General features: G+C 45.9%; 1 protein-coding gene across 3 annotated transcripts in view; it reads left to right on the forward strand.

The window, feature by feature from the left end:
* Positions 1 to 14,015, forward strand: part of ABL1 (ABL proto-oncogene 1, non-receptor tyrosine kinase) — a 77,378-nt gene extending 63,363 nt beyond the window's left edge. For all 3 annotated transcript variants that reach the window (XM_085594149.1, XM_085594148.1, XM_085594150.1), the window contains 7 exons: positions 1,556 to 1,640; positions 2,003 to 2,180; positions 4,333 to 4,517; positions 6,659 to 6,811; positions 7,452 to 7,541; positions 7,876 to 8,040; positions 10,390 to 14,015. In XM_085594149.1, the coding sequence (XP_085450275.1) occupies positions 1,556 to 1,640; positions 2,003 to 2,180; positions 4,333 to 4,517; positions 6,659 to 6,811; positions 7,452 to 7,541; positions 7,876 to 8,040; positions 10,390 to 12,089 (2,556 nt within the window). In that variant the 3' untranslated portion in view covers positions 12,090 to 14,015. The remainder of the gene's footprint in view (positions 1 to 1,555; positions 1,641 to 2,002; positions 2,181 to 4,332; positions 4,518 to 6,658; positions 6,812 to 7,451; positions 7,542 to 7,875; positions 8,041 to 10,389) is intronic.
* Positions 14,016 to 15,442: the final 1,427 nt, after the last annotated feature.

Below are 15,442 nucleotides of genomic sequence, written 5' to 3' on the forward strand. Positions count from 1 at the left end.
GTGAGCTGGTCAGCTCAACACATTTCTTACTGCTCACCTCAGCTCTGCTGCCTAGGACTCCTTCTGCTTTTTCTTTTGTTGTTTTTTTTTTTTTCTCTCTCCTTTATTTTTAACCTGGCAAAGAAGCCTGTGTTTTAAATTAGGCAACATGTAACCCTGGTGTCCCTTAATGTCATGGCATGGCCCTGTGCTGTGCTGGGAAAATGCTGGACAGCCAGAAGTGTTTTATTTCTGCCATGGTTTAGTATAGTGAGAGCTGGAAGCCAGTTAAAGCTGGGTCCTTTCCACGAGATCAGATTTGCAGAGAGGTCATTGCTACAGTGGTTCTCTGTATGTGTCCTTCCTATTAATATGGTCACTGAGAGGTAAGAAATTTCAAACTGTGGAGCAGCTATGCAAAGGACAAACCTTCCAAGATTTGTGTAGCATGAATAAGACAAAGGCACATTTAGGATAATTTTGCAACCTGGATTATTAACCCAGTTTCCTTTGCCAAAGAGAATAGTTTTAAGGTTCTGCTCACAAGGACCTTTGGACTATTAGTTTTGACAGTGTGTTGAGCAAATCGCAGCTGTCAATCAAGCTAATTGGCAATGAATAGCAAATGATTGAATGGAAGTGTTGGAAAAATGTTCTCAGTGCTAAGTGCAGAGCAGGGAGCTGGCTGGATCTCACAGTGGCAGCCCACTGTTATCGTTCTCACCAGCAGCAGTAAATCCTTTCCAATCCTTCCCTAAAACACTTTGTCCATGTAGCCTGTCAACATTAATCCATCATTGAAAAAAATATGGATATGGAAAGAAACATTGCTTTAGGAATAGATCTGTATTTTTGAACCACTTTGAAATGACCTTCCGGCCATTTGGGGCGTATCAGCTTCAGAAAAATATGTCTTTTGAGCAAGATTGTATCTTCCTTGGTTTTGTGCTGTGCCAAGTAACTTTATGGTGCCCAACAAATTGGTAGTGACACGTCTACCCAGAATGGACACATCATGGGTCAGGCTCTAAATGCCAGAAATGAGTCTGTGAAACCTTAGGTTTTCAGTCACACCACAGCTGCCATCGGTCCTGCCTCCCTGAGAGAGGGGATTTCTTGTTCCTGCTCAGTGAACACAAGGGCCTGCCTTTCAGCAGCCTCTCAAGCATTTGATTGTGGTGTATCCTTTCTTTTATATTTGTTCTTGTTCCTTTTCTTCCTTTTCTGTACTTTTATTTCTTTTTTTTTTTTTTTTTGTTGTTGTTGTTAGGAACAAGCTTGTTTTTCCTTTTCAGCTCCCCAGCATTCTGTGAGAAACCCTTCACAAAAGGGATATGGATTTTCTTGCCCCAGCAAGCTCAGCTAGTATGAAAATGACAAAAATGTGTTTTTTAAATCATACAAAAAAATTAATGTTTGTAACTCCCTGGCTTTGTGTTGTGGCTACAGGGAAAAATTACTGTGTGAGAACTGTGGCGTCTGTTGTCAGTTCGCAGTTCTTTTTGTGTCCTTATACAAAAATCTGTTTCTCCTTTGTGTACACTGCCTTTGCCAAAGCTTTGCCATTGTTCTGCAGGAGGATACCATGGAGGTGGAAGAGTTCTTGAAAGAAGCTGCAGTAATGAAGGAGATCAAGCATCCGAACTTGGTGCAATTATTAGGTAAGTGATAAATACCAAGCAGAGGGATTTGAACTAAACCCTTGTGCAGTGATATGGATGTTAAGGAGCAGATAAGCTGCTTACCATACCAAGGCTTTAAATACAGACACTTATTGTCTGGCAAAATTCACAATTTGTACCACTAATACATGATTTTTAATGATCTCGTCTCCCTAATGTTTAATTTGCCAGAAGCTGAAGCAGAAAATTAAGCCCCTCTATTAACCACTTCCAAGCAGAACCCATTTTTTCCACAGCCCCATTTTTCTGCCTTCTGGAGGTACAAATTGCCTTTGAGGATGAAACCTGACAATTCACTGATATTCTCCAATATTCACTGTCAACTTTATGTCATTCCCCAGGGGTGTGCACACGGGAACCTCCTTTCTACATCATCACAGAGTTCATGACGTATGGGAACCTGCTGGATTACCTGCGGGAGTGTAACAGGCAGGAGGTGAATGCTGTGGTGCTGCTGTACATGGCAACTCAGATCTCTTCAGCCATGGAGTACCTGGAGAAGAAAAACTTCATCCACAGGTAGGAAGGACAAGTGAGCACCCTTGAATCTTGAGCACAGAACAGTCCTTGATGTCTTTTCCTCCCTTTCAGTGTATGACAGCATTGATTGGTGTCATATATTTAACACATAGTGCAAATCTGGCACAGTCTATTAACCTGTCTAAAGGATGGGTTTTCTCTCAGGGTTTTTCTCGTGCCTTTGAAGTAGATGCAGGTGAAAGTCACATCAGTACTTAAATGTTTTGGGCAAGGCCTGAAATGTGAGTTTAAGCCAAAGTAATGGACTTTTAATGGATCAGGTAAGCCACTTCCTTGTTTCTAACAGCCTTTCAAACCAGCTGCAGTTGGTGATGCTGGATGTGTGCAGGTCCCTGCAGCAGAATCACCCTCCGAGCACCGCCCCAGCCCCTGTTCTTTCTTGTTTGCTTCACTTTGTTTTCCACCGTAGGGATTGTTCCATGCTATTGTCCAGATTGTGTATTCACTTTAATAAGCATCTCTGCTGTCTTTAAAGTCTAAGGGACTCTGACCTTTAAAGTGTGCTGCAATTATGGCTGGAGCTTTGCGTTCCTCGTCTGTAGAAATGGGCTCCTGGCAATGTAATGACACATCCTGCACCAGGGCTTGAGAGTGCCTGTGCTTTGTACAAGATGCTCTCGGTGTCGTAGCGTGACCTTTCCTGCCCAATTAACTGGAATATGGAATTAGCACCTGTTTTTTTTTCATAGAGACAAATATGAAGATTGTGTGTAAAGTTCTAGGTGCTCTTCTAAGCCGTGAGTTGCCTTTGCTGCTTGAAAGGCCTGGTTAAATGCTGCTGTCGGTCAATAAATTGAACAGTGATGCTGCCAATTAAAATTTCCAGCCTTTGATTTGTTCTGTTGAAAGGATTTTGTCCCTTCAGCCCACAGGAAGTAAACTTTAAAAACTCCTTTGTGTGAATTTCATTTGTCTTCTCTGCCATTCATTTCATTTCCTCTTACTTCTGATGACCCATTTATCTAAAATAAATAGTAGCATTTTTCCTTATCAGCCACCCCCATAACCACCTACTCAATTATTTGAGGAGTGTTGTCACAATTCACATCCATGGATTCAAATGCTGTGCTCTGGCCTTATTTAATGAATCAGGAAGGAGGAGGAATTTGATTATGGAGAGGAGCTTTTATTTAGATACACATTGTAGTAATCAGCACTGATAAGAAGGTACATTCAAAAACACTGTGAAATTTAAATGGGCATCCAGTAAGATGTACTTTTTTTCTGTTTTTTAATTTATTCCAGTTGAGGAGAACAAGCAACAAGAAACAGCAGTGTCTGCCTCATATCTAAAGATCTCACAGGAGCTTCCTGGCACAATCAATTTTTAGTTCAATGTGACATAATCTGGAAAAGTGTTTTTAACAAAGCCTAATATTAGGAGAAATGTGCTTCTGTGCTTCACAATTTTATCCTCCTGAAGCATTTCCAAGGATGCAAACAGCATGTACAAGGCAGGGAAGTTGCAAATGCAACATACACATGTCTCATCTGCCAGAGTGGAAAAAAGATGCAGAGAAAAAGTTAAATCCACTTCTTGCCCAGTCCTTTGAAAATGCCAGTGCTGATAGCAGAGGCTCCAGCAGGTTTGGAAAGGCCAAATGCTGGTTGTGAACAAATTGTGGTGTGAAAGGTGGTGCCCCTGGGAGGAGGAAGAGCAGGGCTGAGAGCTCATCCTGGTGCTTAAGCAAGGACTGGAAATGGAGTTCTGGAGAACAACTGGTGTTGGCTGGGGTGACTGAAGTGCTGCAGAGGTGGGGAAGAAGTGAGGAATTGAAACTCGGTTTATTCAGTGCTCATCCCCAGCTATTGATAACTTGAGCACTGACATTTCTTTGAAATATTTTTATCCTGAGGGTGGCAGCTTTTATTGAAAGTGAGGGGGCTTCTTGAAGCTCTCACTTCAAATTAGAAGAAAAAAAAAAAATTGGGGATGACAGTCTTACGAAGACGGAATGGAAAATAACTTTCCCTCTTGTGTGTGCGCGTGTAACTCCAGAATTTCTGTGTAATATTTGGATCAAAATAATCACACAGGCCCAGGTTTCTCTGGGAACAGCAGGCTGCCTTGCTGTCGCTAAAAGAGAGATGGTAAAGACTTCTCATTGCCTATTTTTGCTCTTCTTTTTAGGGACCTTGCTGCCAGGAACTGCCTTGTAGGGGAGAACCACTTGGTGAAGGTGGCAGACTTTGGCCTGAGCAGGTTAATGACGGGTGACACCTACACAGCCCACGCCGGAGCAAAATTCCCCATCAAGTGGACTGCACCAGAAAGCCTGGCCTACAACAAGTTCTCCATCAAATCCGACGTCTGGGGTAAGAATTTGCATGGAAAAGTAATGCAGGTGACAGTCTTCTTTTCCAGGGCTGTGAAATGAGGCCATTGTGGAACATTTCAGGAGGGAGCAGGAGGTTTGTGTTTGAGCAGGAGCATTGTGTTTGAGCCACAATGTTCTGTGAGCTTTTGTCAGAGTGCAGGAGCTAATCTCTGCTTGGGCAGTCTCAGCAGAGCACAGAGAATGCCCACCTGATTTTATATATTTGAGTTGTTGGCAAATATGAAAAGTAAAGGGTACTGTAATGTTAACAGAAATGTATGAAATGGGACTGAAGAGCACCAGTGGTACTGCCTTGATGGAGTTCTGGCACAGGACTATGAAGTGATACATTATTATATAGCCAAAAACTTTCTAAGTACTTCAAGGAGTAAAGAATCTGGTTCGTTTTATGTTAAAAAAAAAAAAAAGTGTGTATGTGTCTAAGTGATAGCTCCAAGCTCGTCTTTGTGCATTTTAAAGGAATAATCTTTGGAATGAGATGAGGAGAAGCAGAGGGAAAATTTGATGACAAATGGTTATTGAAGAGCCCTGAAGTACTGGTGATAAGAGTAGACTTAGCTAAATTGAGCTATATTGTATCAAATCTGACCACAGAAAATCTCATTGTACTTTTATCAGTACATTTCTTCGGGTTTTATCTCTGCTATAGCTGTTGGTCAAATTCTCAAAAGTGCCCAATGACATGAGATAGAAATTTGTGGAATGTGGTCCCAAAGGCACTTGGAAAATGATATCCTGAGCATTTTCTATGTATAAACCAACAGATAGAAGTGAAGCAGAGATGAAGTTTTCCGCAGTTTAGGGGGAAAATGTACAGAGAAAGGCTTTATGTTGAAGAAACTTTTAGGTAGATGGCTGATGTAAAATGTTTTGTAGATGGAGGAGGAAAAGCCAAAACAGCCTTCCAAGGAGTATGTGATTGCTGACCAAGGTGTTTCTGCTGCTTTGGCTTTCCTTGTGGTGTTGGCTGTTGAGTGTCTGCCACAGTCTTAGGATGTTGCTGTGCTGCTGTGGTGGCTGCAGGATCCCTGGTGCCTTTCAGTAGCAGAGTGCTCGGGGGAGGAAACATCCCAAAAGAATATGGGGTATCTTTATTTAGGGTTAATGTAACCTCGGGAAGCAGGGCTGGGGCAGTGGACTTTGGGATCTCATCAGAGATCAGCTGTCCCCGGAGGCCAGGGCTGCTGCTGGGCATGCCAGGGTTTAGATGTTTTCACCTCAGTGCCTCAAGACAGCAATCAAAGAAAATTGTGCACAGAAATGTCTAATGTAAATTGCCCTTGGTGGCGTTGCCACGTAATGTGATGTGATTTCCTTACTTATGCAGAATTGTAATCGCTTTCTCTTCAGGTTAAGAACAGAATAGGGTGACTGAACTAATTACATGCAGGTTGTTGAACTGGTGTTGGGTTTATTCTGTGTGCCTGACTCCTGGGTTAGCTGCCTGACCCCACTGCTGACCTGCATCCCCACTGACTGCTGCCACTTGAATGCCTGTTCCGAGACCCTTTTTGTGCTCTCCCTTTTCCAATTCAGCTTTCCCTGGGCCCAAAATGTCTTACCCTCACCATGTATCATTGGTAGCAACTGCTGAAACTTTCCTCTCGCTGCTGCCTCCCAGATTCCCCCTTCCAGACCACACTGCAGCTAAACAAGGGCACCCCAAAAACACAGAGCTATTAAAATGTGCGAGTCCTCCAGGGAGAGGTTGCAAATGAGAGGAGCTGTCACACTGAGGGAGCGACTGCAGTGCAGCACTGAAGCAGTTTCAGCTAATCCACTGTGAAGTCTCTTAATTGTGCCTCTAATAGGACTTGAAGGATCTCAAGGCGTTCAGGTTTGAGACAACTGATACATTGAAAATTAGTCTAATTCTACCCTGTCATATCGCAGGAGACCTGTCTGTGCTGACGGAGAGGCTTGTTACGCTTCTTTAACATTTAAGCTGCTGCTGAGCATGGGATCTGAGCCACCCAGGGCTGGTCTAAGTGTGCAGCACTGTTTAGTGACTACTCCCACCAAACATCCTCTCAAATTCAAGATGAAAACAAACCTTATTTATTTTTTTCCTCTCTTTTTTTTTTTTTTTTTTTCCTTCTCTCTTGTTCCCTACTGCAGCCTTTGGTGTTCTGCTGTGGGAAATTGCAACCTATGGTATGTCCCCTTACCCTGGGATTGACCTGTCTCAAGTCTATGAGCTGTTGGAGAAGGACTATCGTATGGAGCGTCCTGAAGGCTGTCCTGAGAAAGTTTATGAGCTCATGAGAGCATGTAAGTGTTTCTTAGCCCTGCAGGTGCTGCTTTTTAGCTCTGCAAGGGTGCAATAAAAGTGCAGGGGTCTGGCTATGTACCACAAGGCATGAGGATCCCCTGCCAGTATCAGGGAAGGTGCAGTGCTCTGTGGAAGTGTTTGATTAAAACTGCTTTCTCTAGAGGATGAACATGCTATGAAACCAGCTGTTCATCTCTACTGGGAGCCCACAGACCCAGAGAGGAGATTCGTTGTAGATCTCAATGCTTCCTTTGTCTCCTTTTTCCTGGCAACTTAAAGAAAAACCTGTGCTCCAAGGATGAAGCAGGAGCTTCATTTGGCTTCTTGCAGGACTGACTGTGCCTCTTCACTGTGGCCTTTGGTACGTGACTCAGTGCCCTGCACTCCTCCCCAGCAGTGCTCAGCACCTACTGTCACACACTGACACCAAAACCTGATTTAGGGAATGCTGGGTGTCTGCAGCTGTCACTGAGCCAAAGTGGTTGCAGACACTCAGCACCCTGTAAATCAGATTTTCCTGTCAGTGTTTTATCTCGGTGTATTGGAAGGGAACTGTGATTTCTGGCTCCTCCTGCTGCAGGGTACTGAGTGTCTGCTGCTGGAGGGAAGATTTGAGTGGTGGTGTGCTTTTTTTTTCAGGCTGGCAGTGGAGTCCTTCTGATAGACCATCCTTTGCTGAGATTCATCAGGCCTTTGAAACGATGTTTCAGGAATCCAGCATTTCTGATGGTAGGTCTGGGTCCCTGTTGGACCAGCAATTCCAGGGCTGGGGAAAGGGCTGATTGCATCCTTCACTCTGCTGTTATTCACAGATTGTTTTGCAGTGAAACTCAGTCCTGTGTTATACTATCTGGTGCAAATTATATTGAAAGCAGTTATTTGTTTACATGCAGGTATTTTTTCTGAGCAAAGATCTAATCTTAAAGGGCCAAATGGCTGAACAACTCCGAGGAACCCCAGATTTGTGTTGTTTTCTTTTCTTTTGTGCTGTTAATTCCAATCAGAGCAATAATTTTTTATCTTCAGCTGATTGCACTGATTGTTTTTCTTCTGTGCATTGCAGAGGTGGAGAAGGAATTGGGAAAGAAGGGCATGAGGAGTGTCGTGAGCAATTTCCTGCAAGCCCCAGAGTTGCCAACCAAAACGCGAACATCGAGGAGAGCTGCCGAGAGCAAAGATGCCAACGAGGGCTTGGAGACTGCACATGCTCGAGGCCAGGGGGAATGTGGTAGGTTTTAATTAAAGTCATTATTCCTTCAGGAAATACAGGGGGAAACAAAATGCAGATCTAGCTCCAGGCCCTCACGCAGGCAAAGCTGTGCCTAATCACAGGTGCCATCTCTCTGTACCAGCGCTCTGTTTCTGGGTGACAGACTGCTGACTTTGCTGTCCTGGGTCCAGAACTCCTTTTATTAGTTTTTGCAAAGGTGGGTTGTTAATTCTGGAGCCAGATACACGCAGCAGCTGGGAGTGTGAGTCCTAACTGGCTGAGGGACTGGTGATCTCCCTGCTGTTGCTTAGGGAAGCCCTTGGAGTTCTTTTAACTTAATGGCTCTTGCCTGCAGCTCCCTAAAGACCAGAGCCTGAGCACAGAGCTCTCTGATCATATCCTCTTCCCATTCCCTGGCAGGAGCTATCAGTGGGATCTCCCACTGCATCTGAGTGCTGGGTAATCTGCTGTATTCAAGCCACTTTACACTACCACACTGCATAATTTAAAGCAGGGTGATAGCTTGGGTTTAGCAAGCCTCATAAGGGAGGTTTCTTCACTCTTCCATCCTACCAGATTTGTGCTTGCAGCACAGAAGAATATTACTCTTGGCAGGCACCAAATATAATTTCAGCGAGGGACAAAGAGGTATTTACAGACTCTTCCATAAAATTAAACTTCCAATCAGTTTTTTCAGGCACTTACCTTCCATTCCGAGGTAATAAAAGCAGTGGTAAAAGGCTGAATGAGTACAGCAGATTTGTGTCTAGCTCTATGCTTGAAAAACAAGAATGTAAAATAAAATGCAGTGGGGGTTTTTTCCAGCTCCTGTTGAGCTGCCTCTTCTGACCACTCATGTGACTGACCTCTTTTGTGTAATGTCAGATTCACCCAGTGGTACATGTTTCAGTAACCAAAGTACATCAGGGCAGAGGGAAGGGAAAATGAGGGGATTTAAAATGTTGGAAAAAGAAAGTATCAGGTGACTCAGGAAGGAAGGTTATTTACCATATATAGGAAATATAATTGCCTATTATTACAAGCTTTTGAAGTTAAAATAATTTCATTTAAATACTTGAGAGCTTTGCGAAATTAAAGTTCAGCAGGCATAATATGATTTTAACATTATGCTGGGAATCATTTCATTCTTTACAGTGGAAGAAATCTTTTCACAATAAAGTTTTATTGCAGTTTCCCTTCCAATTGTCAGTGTTTCCATAGCAAGTCCAGCAGCTGGAAGCTGATCCTTAGTGCAAGCTGCTAGATTTCTCTGGATTTCTGCACATCTACTGTGTCTGTACTCAGTAAGGCCATGGTCTGGCTCTTCTGGATGTCCAGGTCCTCTTGAATCCTTGTGGGAATGGTGCAACTGCAGTGTTCCTGTGCAAACATATTGTCCTCTCAAACAACACAATTTTTTATTTTTCAAATTCTCTCCCCTCAACCAAAATCCATTCCTCAGCCAAAATCCTATCCATAGCATGATGATCACCAATTTGTGACTAAGAAGCATCCTTCCTTATGACTCTGCTTCATCTCCCTTCTTGCTGCCTAGTCAAGCTGTAAATATATATGCTGCCCTGCAGGCATTCCTCCTTTGGATTAGAATGCCACTGGAGTGCCTGGCCTGGGAACGAGCCCCTCTGTCAGTCAAACACAGAGACCTTCAGGACTCTCTATGAATTTATTATAAAGCATTATTCATTTTTAAGTACTGCTTGTAAGTGGAGAGAGGGTCACCCCATTGCTTCCCTCTGCAGCAGCGCTGCTGAAGGAGGCTGGCACTGCCCCTTTTCTCTGTTGCTATACAAAGCTGAGCATCTTCACTGTGGTACGACCTGAAGTGTCATATCTTGATCTCCATTTCTGCTCATGAAACAGTTCTTTCCATTCCCCAAAAAGGATGACATCAGGAAAATGAACGTGGAGCCTGGGGATGGAGGTGGGTTACAGAGGTGCCTTATTAATTCAGAGGGTCAGTGATTCAAAAGACAGCAATAGCACAGGGACTAAAGCAGAGGCTTCTTCCTATTTATCATCTTCACAGTGTGAAGTTCAGACAAATCTCCAGATGTGAGGAGGGGAATCTGAACACAAACATGTAGTGTTGGTATGTCACTCTTCCAATCAGAAACCCACAGGGAAAGTAGTTTGGCAGCCACGTCAGGAATGAATGGATGCAGGATCGTGGGCCATGTTTAGTTCAGGCTTTGAGTGTGCCTGCACTTCCTTTATTTCTGCTCTGAAGTTGTGTCTGTTTAGAGAACCTGCACTTCTTGGAGGTGCTGCAGTAGTTTGATCCTGTAAGAAAATGGTTTATTCTGGCTCTTTGAGCAATGCTCAGGAAATTTTCCTTTTCTCTTGCAGACCTCCTGGATCATGAACCTGCTGTTTCTCCCTTGCTCCCACGGAAGGAGAGGGTGGCCCTGGAGAGCAGTTTGAATGAAGATGAGCGGCTTCTTCCAAAAGACAAAAAGCACAACCTCTTCAGTGCTCTGATCAAGAAGAAGAAGAAAACTGCCCCTACCCCTCCAAAACGGAGCAGCTCCTTCAGGGAGATGGACGGGCACTCGGAGCGCAGGGCGGGCGGGGAGGAGGAGTGCAGGGATGCTGGCAACGGAGCTTTCATTGCCCCCCCTGCAGACACAGCTGAGCCCTCCAAGTTCCAGAGCCCGAGCAACGGGGCTGGTGTCACCAACGGGGTTGTGGCTGGCAACTCTGGGTTCTTATCTCCCCACTTACGGAAGAAGTCCAGCACGATGAGCAGCAGTCGAGGGGTGGCCGGTGAGGAGGAGAGCAGCTCCAACTCCAGCAAGCGTTTCTTGAGGTCCTGCTCAGCCTCCTGTGTGCCCCATGGAGCGAAGGACACAGAGTGGAAATCCGTGACTCTGCCTCGGGATTTGCAGTCCACGGGACGCCAGTTTGATTCCTCCACTTTCGGGGGGCACAAAAGCGAGAAGCCGGCGCTGCCTCGGAAGCGGGCGAACGAGGCCAAGGCTGACATTGCTGTCAGGGGAACAGTGACCCCTCCTCCACGGCTGCTTAAGAAGAATGAAGAGACCGCTGATGATGTGTTCAAAGATGCAGAGTCGAGCCCTGGTTCCAGCCCTCCCACCCTGACGCCAAAACTTGGCCGTAGGCAGCCTGCTGGCCCTCCTTCCTCCAGCGGGCTCCACAAGGATGATGGAGTCAAATCCAGTGCCTTAGGTACCACTGTGATGATGGACCAAGGTTCTGCTGCCAAACCCAACCCTGCTGGGTTCGTGGGGGCCAGCAAAGCTTCCTCTGAGGAGCCACGCCTGAGGAGGCTAAAGCAGACCTCAGAGTCGGCAGGGAAGGACAAAGGGAAGTTATCAAAGCTGAAACCAGCCCCTCCTCTCCCTCTGTCTTCATCCTCCATTGCCAAGCCTGGGAAGGTTTCTCACAGTCCCGGCCATGAGGCAGCAGCAGATGTGGTGTCTGGGCCGAAATCCAAACAGTTGACTCAGGTTGGAGAGGCTGCAGGCAGTGATGCTGTCAAGCCAAACCAGTCAGGGGAAGGTGTGAAAAAGCTGGGGATCCCCTCTGTACCAAAGCCACAGTCCTCTACAAAGCTGCTGCTGAGCACAGCAACCCCAGCTGCCTCTTCCTCGTCCATACCCTCTGCCCCAGGCGGGGACCAGACGTCATCCACAGCCTTCATCCCCCTCATATCCACCAGGGTCTCGCTGCGGAAGACCCGGCAGCCCCCAGAGAGGATTGCCAGCGGCACCATCACCAAAGGGGTGGTGTTGGAAAGCACCGAGGCTCTACGGCTCGCCATCAGCAAGAACTCTGAGCAAATGGCCAGCCACAGCGCCGTCCTGGAGGCTGGCAAGAACCTCTACACCTTCTGCGTGAGCTACGTGGACTCCATTCAGCAGATGAGGAACAAATTTGCCTTTCGGGAGGCCATCAATAAGCTGGAGAACAACCTGCGGGAGCTTCAGATCTGCCCCGCCACCGCTGGCAGCGGCCCTGCGGCCACCCAGGACTTCAGCAAGCTGCTCAGCTCGGTGAAAGAAATCAGCGACATTGTTCAGAGGTAGCAAGAAACCAGGCTGAAAAACAAGCAAGTGAATCAATCAATCAGTCACAATGGGCCAAAGCCAGCTGTGGAGAGAGTAACGTGTGGACTGACAAAGGAGCGGGGCGTTCGGTGGGGGCTGTGCCAAGGACGCAGACTGAATGGACGCCCCAGCTCCCAAGGGCAGGGCTGGGTTCAGGAGGCACTTCCCACCCTCTGAACTCAGATTCCCTGTGCTTCATATACTTGTAATCGTCTTATCTGTGGAGTTCTTGCCTTGTGGACTACAAGTCTAAATGCTGATGTCACACCATGCCTTTTTATTAATATTTTATTGTTCTGGACTGTTGAGACTGAAGCCAGACTGGTGGACATTAAGTCCTCCTCAGGAGGACTTTGTACTGCATTTTTGTCCCCCCCCTGCCCTCCTGTACATGAGGATAAGTGTTTGGATAGCAATATACCTACTGCATTTCTTGGGGGAGTTTGCCCAGCATGTGGCCCTGGACCAAGTCTGACATTTACCTGGCACTAATACAATAGATTTGGTGCTTGGGAGGGAAGGGGGAAAAATTATTCATGTAAGGTTTTTTTAATGACAGAATGCTACAAGTGATGATTGCCCAAATTCTTCCTCTGATTCCACCTTGCTACCCTTCATTTCTGTGTTTCAGTAGTTTCTCAGTGTTGTTTTGCTCCAGTGACTTGCTTGGGCTCGCAGTGTTGGAGGCTGATGTCACAGCCCGGGAGCCTGTTTGTTTGTGGATCTCCCTCGGGAGCAGAACAGGCCTGGAGAAGGTCTGGAGGAGGATGTGGCACTCTGGTGGTGTCTGACACTAATCAGGCTGGTCTTTGGGGTGGGGGTAGCAGAGCTTGAGCAGGTGGGAGGATGGCTCGGGGTGAGCTCTGAGGCATCACTGTGCCTCCAGCAGCTCTTCTGGCTGAGCCTGCACACCGCAGTGGGTGAGAGCTGCTGTGTCTCCAGCTGAATTTCCAGCTGTTTGTTTTGTGAAGGGAGATGGAGCCTGGCCTCTGCCCTCCTGCAGAGCTCTGGGGGGGTGTGGTGCCTGCCTTTCTGTGCCACTGGAACTCCCTGAGAGGAGCTCCAGTGCCAGCATTCCTACCTTCATGCCAGCGTGGTTCCATCCAGCATCAAACAAGGGTCTGTGCAGACTGCAGCCACTTCTCTGGGCTGCATCTCCCGAGGAAACTGCCACAACACGGTGACAGCAAATCTCCTGGCCCTCCTTGCCAAGATCCTGTGACCTTCTCAATTAATGCTGGGAACTAATTGTGACTCGTGACAATAGTGAAAGAACAAGGTTTAGGGCTATTAACAGTGCAATTTAACTCCTCTTAACAGTTCCAGCCATGAGAAAAACACATTTCCCATTTTCTGTTCCCCTGTAACTCGTGACCCCTCTTGTGTATCTTAAACACTAATTGCCTTCAATTGTATTTTATGCTGTTCTCTTTGGAACTGTTTGTTTTGTATATGATTTCTAGTAGTTCACTCGTGTGTGTTCATGCCACTTCTCGCCCTCACAAACAGCCATGACTTAACATGTGACAAATGTTCAAAAGAAAATACACACTTCTGCCACAGGCTGCCTTTAAAAATGTAAGAAAAAACCCAACCCTTGAATTGTCTCTTTCCTGGAGGTACTGTTTTTACTTTGATAACATATTGTGCCACTATATTATACATTTGTATCTTGTTATTACACACTTTTGTAGACTTGTCTTTTTTACAGTGTGTAAATAGCTCTGTCCTTCATCTCTGTGATACTTAAGGGGGTCGTTTCCCCTTTAATTTAGTCCAGTACAGATTGTTTCTGTACATGACTTCCAATTCTTCTCTCTTTCTCTATTTCCATTTTTTTGATTTGTTTTTTATTCCAGTCTCTCTTGCGTAGTATATTTAAAAATAAATCAATGTTGAGGAAAACTCTTGTTTGTCTGTCAGTGAGGCTTTTCCAACCCAGTTGACTCCCCTTAGACTCCTCATCCAAAAGCAGGAGTTCCCTGCTTGGGAACCTTCATTGTGACCCTTCAGCACAGTGGGATGGTCAGAGCCAGGCCAGCAGCCCCTTCCCGTGTTCCTTTGATCTGGCTCTGAAAAGTCAGGAGAGAAAAGAGATGCACAGAGTAAGACTGTGTCATCACCCCTTCTGAATCAAAGACTTTGCTGTTGTCTTCAAGGAGATTTATATCAGAGATCTGACTAAACTTTTCCTCTGTTAATGGTTTGTATTCTGTAATTCAGCTGCTGTTGTGTTTTCCTCCTCCTCCTCCTCCTCTGCTGTGAAATGACCCATGAGTTTCTCTCCTCATTCAGTTCTCTCTGTCATTTCTGGTTGCTTATTTTTGTTTTCTGTTTCTCTTCAGCCTTTCTAGTAAAACTTGAAGGAGGGACATTTCCAGGTACTGAGCAGCCTCTAAAACCAGCCACTGCTTTGATAAATTAAGATACTAAAAAGGATGAGAAGGAAACAAGGGCAGGTGACAGTGTGGTGTGCCTGAGCTCCCACAGTTCCACAATGATGTTTTAGGGTTGTAACCCAGTTCTCTGCATTTCTGATCCCCTCCCCTGGTGAAATCTGTGGGTCCTGGCACTGGGATCTGGGCTGGGGGAGCAAGGCTGATGGGACCCTTGGCCTGCTGTGACAGTGACTGCATTGGGCTGTTGGTGAGGCTGAAGAAGGTGAAGGAGAAACAGGAGGATGCACTGGTGAAAATAAACAAAATTAATGCTCTTGGCAAGGCACAGGCTCAGCAGAGGCTGCAGCACTCTGCGAGTCCTGGGTGGGACTGAGACCTGGCCAAGGTCATGTCCACACTCGGATATGGTGAGTAGCTGTGGTCTGAGGGAAGATGGAGAAGCTTCCCCTGCCCCTAAATGCTGTCACTGCTGGTGGTTTCCATCCCTGCTGGCTCGGGGACGGGTCCATGGTGTTGTGGGAAGGCAGAGGCTGGTTGACCTGGCTGGGGAAAGCCCCTGGATCTTTGGTGCTGGCAGTGAGAGAGAGGGGATTAAAGGCTAAATTTAGCTGAGTACAGTAGGAGTTGATTTAACAGATCGATGCATTTAACAGTTTGATTGCTCCAATTTTCAAGGCTATTGAGCTTGAAAGTGAGAGTACTCTGGGGGAAAAATAGCTGTGTTTGTGGTTTTGTTTTGGTTTTCGTGTCTTTGAAATTACAATGTTCACTCTTGTAAGTTTTCTTTAATGTCATCTTGCTTTTTGTTGAGAAGTTGCTTGTCACGAGATGTAAAATGCCGTCAGTGTTTTATGCTCACCCTTTTTCTTACAAAGTCCATGTTTTTATGGTCAGGCTGGTGTGAGAGCCTGGCTGGGCCAGTGGTGTTTTCAG

The sequence above is a fragment of the Lonchura striata genome, chromosome 17, assembly GCF_050655825.1.
Source record: "Lonchura striata isolate lonStrDom1 chromosome 17, ASM5065582v1, whole genome shotgun sequence".
Taxonomy (NCBI): Eukaryota; Metazoa; Chordata; class Aves; order Passeriformes; family Estrildidae; genus Lonchura; species Lonchura striata.